General features: G+C 39.2%; 1 protein-coding gene across 1 annotated transcript; it reads left to right on the top strand.

Moving 5' to 3' along the window:
- The first annotated feature begins 2520 nt into the window (after positions 1-2520).
- On the top strand, positions 2521-3728 carry LOC141567824 (prothymosin alpha-like). The gene has a single exon (XM_074316427.1). It carries the CDS (start codon positions 2708-2710, stop codon positions 3032-3034), a length of 327 nt encoding a protein of 108 aa, XP_074172528.1. The 5' UTR covers positions 2521-2707; the 3' UTR covers positions 3035-3728.
- The last annotated feature ends 4613 nt before the right edge of the window (positions 3729-8341 follow it).

Genomic DNA, 8341 nt, shown 5'->3' with positions numbered 1-8341 from the left:
TCCTATAAACCAGTAATAAGATCTAGAGTCTTGATCAGATGAAGATGAATTGTTTTCCTTTTAGGCAGGACCCCTTTATCAGGAGGTGTATGATGCCTGATGGTCTCTCTGTGTGATGTCATCACCCAGTGACAGTTGTTGCCTGATGATATCTTAAGTTTGCTGTTTCTTCTTCATTTATTAGTCAATTCCTGTAAAGATAATCTTTTCTTTATCTACTGTTTGGTTACTCTGAGATGCAGATCTAACAAGAGAACCAAAATAGACTTATGATTTTTTGTTTTAATTTACTTGTTAATCATGAGATGGTTCCCTGAAACCCTCCAAAGATATCCAATGGAGGTTTTATCTTTTTGCTATTATTATGAACCTATAGAATTAAACATCTCAGTTACTATCCTTACTAATGTTGACATTGTCCCATCTTCACTTAATGAGAACTTATTCATGTTAGCTCTTTAGTCCTTTTGACATCATTCTAGTAGTATTTGATGACTCCTTTTCTTTCCTGTATGACAACATTTCCAGGCTCATTTGTGCCCCACACCTGAAAGCAACCATTTCTCCAAGGAGTCCTGGTTCCTTTTAGTGGTAAGTGACATTTAGAGAACATAATCTAGATTGTAGGGGTGCTTACTGCTACTGGGTTGGTCATTTGTTTCTAGGCATTTTTGGTGGGTGAAGCTAAGAAATATGTTTTTTTGAGGATAAGATACATCATGGTTCATACTGGTATTTCCAATTCAAATTCAGACTACAGGGTGTTTATATAATCTCATCAATTTTACATTCACATTTCCTTTCAACCATGCCAAAAATCTCAATTCTCAACACCACCCACATAATTACTTTTCCTATAATAACACACACAAAGTCTCAAAATAATACTTGTAATTATCAACATTCCCAACAACAATATGATTACTGAAAACAGTTTCATATCTTGGGGGGTTTCTTGTTTGGTTGGATGGTTTGGTTTGGTTTATATCCTTGGGACAAGGGATGTACAGTCAAGTCATTCAGTTTTAAAGTCAGTAGGAATATTTCCTTTTTAGAACTATGTGCCACCTAGGAACAGGTTCATTTATTTCATTTTACTTTCAATTTTTAGCAATTGCTTTTTAAATTTATTTAGCTTTGTTTTAGAATACTCCATAATATTTACATGATTCCAAAGTTAGATGTACAAAATAAGGTATGTTCAAAGAAGCCTAGTTTCTATCTATGTTCTCTTCACCCTATTGCCTCCCTTCCCTATAGATAACCATTTATAATGTTTTATCCCTCTATCGTTTTTAATATAAGCCAACATGTAAATATGATGTATTTCTCCTTTTCTTGGTTGAATAGCCTTCTCTATATGTCCACAGGGAAGGTGTAGTAGACAATGGTCCCCCAAAGTTTCACCATGAAACTTTCCCTGTGGGGCATCCCAAGGGTTGAATATTGCACAAAACTCATTTGGGAAATGCTGCTATTAGGTTGGTACAAAAGTAATTGTGGTTTTGGACCATGAATTCTAAATCATTATAACTAGGCCCAAATACATCTTTATTAAGGAACCATTACAATCAACACATTTTTTGCCAATGAAAAATAAGTTTGTTTATTCCTATAGCATAAAAATCCGTGCTTTGGGATTCAACGAACTCTTGGAAAGCATTTTCTGCATCCTGCTGGTTGTGGAAGCATTTCCCCTGTAAAAAGTTGTTGAGGTGCTTGAAGAAGTGGCGAGAGGTCAGGTGAATATGGCAGATGAGGCAAAACTTCATAGCCCAATTCAACTTTTGAAGCATTGGTTGTGTGACGTGTGGTCGGGTGTTGTCATGGAGAAGAATTGAACCCTTTCTGTGGACCAACGCCGGCTACAGGCGTTGCAGTTTTTGGTGAATCTCATCAATTTGCTGAGCATACTTCTCAGATGTAATGGTTTCGCCAGGATTCAGAAAGCTGTAGTGGATCAGACCAGCAGCAGACCACCAAACAGTGACCATGACCCTTATTTGGTGCAAGTTTGGCTTTGGGAAGTGCTTTGGAGCTTCTTCTTGGTCCAACCACTGAGCTGGTCGACGCCAGTTGTCGTATAAAACCCACTTTTCATTGCACGTCACAATCCGATTGACAAATGGTTCATTGTTGTTGGGTAGAATAAGAGAAGATGACATTTCAAAACAATGATTTTTTAACTTTGCGGTCAGCTCAGGAAGCACCCACTTATTGAGCTTTTTCACCTTTCTAATTTGCTTCAAATGCCAAATGACCGTAGAATGGTCGATGTTGAGTTCTTTGGCAACTTCTCGTGCAGTTGTAAGAGGATCAGCTTCGATAACTGCTCTTAATTGGTCGTTGTCAACTTCCGATGGCAGCCACCACGCTCCTCATCCTCAAGGCTCTCGTCTCCTTTGCAAAACTTCTTGAACCACTAGTGCACTGTACGTTCGTTAGCGGTTCCTGGGCCAAATGCATTGATGTTGTGAGTTGTCTCTGCTGCTTTACAACCCATTTTGAACTCGAATAAGAAAGTCACTCGACTGGCTGCTCTGAAAAGCCATCTTTGCATTGTTCCCGTGTCTGGCTCCCACTCGCCGCAACCACCTCCGCCGCGCGCCTCTTCCACCGCCGCGGACTCCGGCAGCTTTTTCGCTAGAGTCCTCGAACTCTCGCTTTCTTTCTAATCCGCTGCTTAGGATCACCGGCGTGCCCCACCATGTCAGACGCAGCCGTGGACACCAGCTCCGAGATCACCACCAAGGACTTAAAGGAGAAGAAGGAAGTTGTGGAGGAGGCAGAAAATGGAAGAGACGCACCTGCTAACGGGAACGCTAATGAGGAAAATGGGGAGCAGGAGGCTGACAATGAGGTAGATGAAGAAGAGGAAGAAGGAGGAGAGGAGGAGGAGGAGGAGGAGGAAGGTGATGGTGAGGAAGAGGATGAAGATGAGGAGGCTGAGGCAACTACGGGCAAGCGGGCAGCTGAAGATGATGAGGATGACGATGTTGACACCAAGAAGCAGAAGACTGATGAAGATGACTAGACAGCAAAAAAAGGAAAAGTTAAACTTAAAAATAAAAAAGGCCGCCGTGACCTATTCACCTTCCACTTCCCGTCTCAGAATCTAAACGTGGTCACCTTCGAGTAGAGAGTCCCGCCCGCCTGCCCGCCCACCACGGGCAGTGCCACCCGCAGATGATGACACGCTCTCCACCACCCAACCAAAACCACAACGTGAATTTGCAACAGGGGAGGAAAAAAGAACCAAAACTTCCAAGGCCCTGCTTTTTTTCTTAAAAGTACTTTAAAAAGGAAAATTTGTTTGTATTTTTTATTTACATTTTATATTTTTGTACATATTGTTAGGGGTCAGCCATTTTTAATGATCTCGTGATGACCAAACCAGCCTTTGGAGCGTTCTCTGTCCTACTTCTGACTTTACTTGTGGTGTGACCATGTTCATTATAATCTCAAAGGAGAAAAAAAACCTTGTAAAAAAAGCAAAAACAACAACAAAAAAACAATCTTATTCCGAGCATTCCAGTAACTTTTTTTGTGTATGTACTTAGCTGTACTATAAGTAGTTGGTTTGTATGAGATGGTTAAAAAGGCCAAAGATAAAAGGTTTCTTTTTTTCCTTTTTTTGTCTATGAAGTTGCTGTTTATTTTTTTTGGCCTGTTTGATGTATGTGTGAAACAATGTTGTCCAACAATAAACCGGAATTTTATTTTGCTGAGTTGTTCTAACAAAAAACAAAAAACAAAAAAAACAAAAAAGAAAGTCACTCAAATTTGCTTTTTGTCTAATATCATTTTCATAGTCTAAAATAAATATTAAATTAACAGCAAGTAATAAGTCATTAGCAAAAAAGTATAAAGTGAGAAATGCGCATTAAAGTGATGTATAACATAACCATATGTATTTAAGAATGTATTCCAATATTAAATGGCAAATTTCAACAATGCAAAAACCGCAATTATGTTTGCACCAACACAATACAATCCATAGAGAGAAGAAAAGTAAGCTATGGATGCTCAATAAGCATACATTAGCTGAAAACAGTTGTTCTTATCTACAAAGTGAAAGGATCTCCTTGTTTTTCATTTAGTAAAGTCTCCTCCTTAATTCATCAGCCCTCTCCAAGAATAACATTTCTGTGACTCTTCTTGTGAGAAAAGCCCACCATGGAACTGTGGTTGACAGTTTGCAACTGTGATTGCAAAGTATGACAACATTGCAATTTCTTGACTCTTCACCCCAATATGATATTTTCTTCCTTCAATGCCAATCCCCTCTGAACAGGGTAACTTCCTGGCATTGTGAGATGTCCTGAATCACCAAAGATCAGAAAATAAGCCAGAAAAACATTTCCCCATTGTTTGCCTCTGTTCTCATCTTCCTTAGTGTCATTACTTAATATGACAGTCCAATGTTCTCACCTTGCTCACGGGTCCGAGTGCACATCCTGCTCTGAGGAATCCATGCCTGTTTGTCAGTTTGCATTCTTTATCCCCCAGGACTCCTCTGGTGTAGTCCCTTTGTCTGTAGCTGAAAGGCTTCTCTCTCTGCTCTAAGCACTAGTGGGGTGAGCAGGTCTGGACAGAGGTAGGAAGATTTGAGTCTTCACTGCCAATACATCAAGAGAAAGTATGTAAAGGATTCTGAGCAGCTCTCAGTCAGCCTGAACTCTTGAATTCTTGCTGCAATGGGGCTTTTAGGCACCCTGATGAAGAGATCAACCCCACTTTCTCTGTTCCTACTGAGCTCTTCAATAGAGCAGCCAGGCAATTGGACCAGTGTAACAACCCAGCATGAATTTCCTCAAAGCTAAAATTGTGTCCCTAGAGAGCTCACTGAGAGAGAGATGAGTATTTCATGAAAAAGGCCAGATCCCTGCAGAGGGAAAGGGTTCGTCTAAATCAGTGTTTGTCGTTGCCAGTGTGTCCGCCAGCAGAGCAAGCTTTCATTCTGCATTGATGCTTGCTGTTTTCCTTCAGGACTGCTCTTGCTTATATGTCTGAACCTCTCCCTGTCGGAAGCCTTCAGCCATTGAATCCAAGGTACCCCTTGTGTCCACAGTCTGGGCAGCCTGCCAAGGGGAGCAATGCTTGTACCAAATGCCCATCACCTCCTGCTCACACTATCCTTATGCCTTGACCTTCCATCTGGTCCCTTGTCACCTCATTCTTTCTCCCTTTCTTTTATCCATGTACAGATGGAATTAAATAGGTTTACATTAGGGTACCCAACTGGGATCCTTAGCTGCTGTTTCTCCAAGAATGGTCCACAGACTACCTGCCTCCAAATCACCTTACAGTACCTGTTAAAAATACAAAAAAGGTCCCACCCTAGACTTTCTAATCAGCATTTTTTGTAAGAGGCCTAGATTCAGCCCTTTGAACAAATACCCAAATGCTTTCTCTTTGCCTTAGAGTCTGAGGACCACCGACCAGCCCTTCTAACTTATAGATCTGGCTGCTGGGCATCACCTCAGCCAACCTGCTTCTCTAGAAAGCCCTTAGATATTGCAGAGTGGGAAACTGCCTGATCTCTATAAGCTCATACTGTTAAATACATTGTTGTAATTGGCTTTATCCCACATTCACAAAGTCCCAGAAACCTAACACATTACATCTTTATAGTTTTTTTTAGTTCTCATCAAAAGAGACTGCCACTTAGAGGCATGAGAAAATAAAAGAGTCCAAAACTACCTTCTACCATCGGAAGGAAGGAAGGAAGGAAGGAAGGAAGGAAGGAAGGAAGGAAGGAAGGAAGGAAGGAAAGAAAGAAAGAAAGAAAGAAAGAAAGAAAGAAAGAAAGAAAGAAAGAAAGAAAGAAAGAAAGAAAGAAAGAAAGAAAGGGAGAGGAAATTGAACAAACTGGCTACAGACAATGGACAACAGACAGCACACTGCTGGGCTGTGATTCCCGAGAGAAGGAAAACACTTGAAGTGAGTCATAAACTCTCTGGGCTTCCTGCCTAGAGACAATTTCTGAACTGCAGCTCAGGGAGAGCGAGAACTCAAACAGATCTGGGCAGTCTCATCAAACTGAGATGACAGAGGTCAGAGTTCAGGGGACCAAGGAAGCTAGAATTTAGGACAGAGTACAGATAGGACGAGCCACACAGAGTTCCAGAAATCTGAATGCGGTCCTTTGAGTTTTTGGCTGAAAATCCAACGTGCACATGCTGAGGATAAAACTCCACAAGGCAAGGCAAGGACCAATTACGACTTCCAAGAAAAGAACAATTACCAGGAGCTTTAAACCAAACAATTCCCAGAGCTCACACAGGCTGGAAATCATGTGAACACCCATCAGCCAGAGTGGAGAGGCCTCCTCAGATACGTGTGGCATTTCAGCATAGACCCCAGAAAGGGTCACACCTTAGAAATGGCACTAAATTAGCCCTAGATTAAAGGCTACTTTGTAAGAGCTTAAAAACAAGCTTTGAAAGGGCCAAATTGATCCACAAGTAATTTAGTTCCCTGTTAGAATAAATGCTAACACACTTAAAAAAATAAAATATCTAGCACTCAATAATGAAAAAAATTGCCATGTCCTACATACCATAAAAAAATTATTAGACTTCCACGAAACAGAAAAATGTGATATATAACCAGTAGAAAACTCTGTCAATAGAAAAAGACCCAGAAATAGTAGAGAAATTGAATTATCAACAAAAACATCAAACAGATATTATCAATGTGCAATAGCTCAAAGACACTCAAAGAATATGAGCATAAGGAAAGCAGTGAAAGGTATAAAAATGAAGCAAATGAGAAATACAACATCTAAAATGAAATTTTTACTGAGTGGAGTTTACGGATTAGACATCCCAGAAGAAAAGATCACTGAACTTGAATTCAAAATGAAGTACAAGGAGGAAAAAATGATTGGAAAAAAAATGAAAAGAACCTCAGTAATCTGTGGAATATTAGCAAGTAGTAAAGCATAAACAGAATTCAAGTATAAAGAAGAAAGAAGAGGGTAGAAAAAATTACCTGAAGAAATAATGCATGAACTTTTCCAAAATTGAAGAAAACTATAAACCCACAGATCCAAGAAGCTTAACAAACCCCAATCAGTGCAATAAACACGATGAAAACTATACCTAGGCACATTAAAATCAAATTAATGGAAATGTGTGATAACAAAGAAAAATCTTGAAACTAGCCCAAGAAATGTCACATAACTGATAAAGGAATGAAGTTATGAATTACTACAAACTTCTTGGCAGAAATGATGTAAGCCTGGAGACAATGGAGTGATACCTTTTAAGTGCTGAACCTAGAATTCTATGCCCAGTGCAGAATTAAAGGTGAAAAACTTCCAGAAAAGCAAAAGCGAAAAGAATTTCTCAACAGGGCAGCCAGATGGCTCAGTTGGTTAGAGCGTGAGTTCTCAGCAACAAGGTTGCCGGTTCAATTCCCACATGGGATGGTGGGCTGCGCCCCCTGCAACTAAAGATTGAAAACGGAGACTGGACTTGGAGCTGAGCTGCACCCTCCACAACTAGATTGAAGGACAAGGATGTGGAGTTGATGGGCCCTGGAGAAACACACTGTTCCCCAATATTCCCCAATAAAATTAAAAAGAAGAAAAAGAATTTCTCAACAGCAGGTAAAATACAAGAAATGTAATTCTTCATGAACTTCTTCAGGCAGAAGGAAACCAGATGGAACTTGGGTCTACACAAAGAAATGAAAAATACCAATAATCAATCAAACAAACAAACAAATAAATAGTGATATGTTGGTAAATATAAGATGTGTTTCTTGTTTTTAATTTCCTTAAAAGATAGTGGCTATTTAAAGCAAAATAACAATGAATTATGAAAGTTCAACATATGTAAAAGTAAAATCTATTAAAACAATAGCATAAAGGATAGAAAAGGGGGAATGGAAATGAACTGTTCTAGGTCTCTTACACTACTTGAAGTAGTATAATATTTTTTGAAAGTGAGCTTTCAGAAGTTAAAAATGCATATTTAATCCTTAAAGCAACAATTGAAAATAAAAGGGAGGAAATACTAATAAGAGATAAAATGGAATCCTAAAAATTTTAACCAGTTAATCCAAAGAAAGCAGGAAAAGCAGAAGAAGAATGATATGGGATAAAAAGAAAACAAATAGCAACATGGTAGACTTACTCCCAACCATATCAAAAATTATATCACAGAATCTAAACACTGCTATAAAAAGGCAGATACTGTCAGACTAGATTTAAAAATCAAAACTGAGTTATATGCAGTCTACAAGATATTCACAAGTAGGTTAGAAGTAAAAGAATATACACATAAACACTACCCCCCAAAAGCTAGAATGACTATATTAATATCAGAAAAGT

This window comes from Rhinolophus sinicus, linkage group LG12, assembly GCF_036562045.2.
Source record: "Rhinolophus sinicus isolate RSC01 linkage group LG12, ASM3656204v1, whole genome shotgun sequence".
Taxonomy (NCBI): Eukaryota; Metazoa; Chordata; class Mammalia; order Chiroptera; family Rhinolophidae; genus Rhinolophus; species Rhinolophus sinicus.
The sequence above is the reverse complement of the archived record's forward strand: the minus strand, read 5'-3'. Positions and strand labels throughout refer to the sequence as shown.

What these genes read in the sequence shown, in the direction of transcription:
- LOC141567824 (XM_074316427.1), top strand. Translation starts at nt 2,708, where the DNA reads ATGTCAGACGCAGCCGTGGACACCAGCTCCGAGATCACCACCAAGGAC.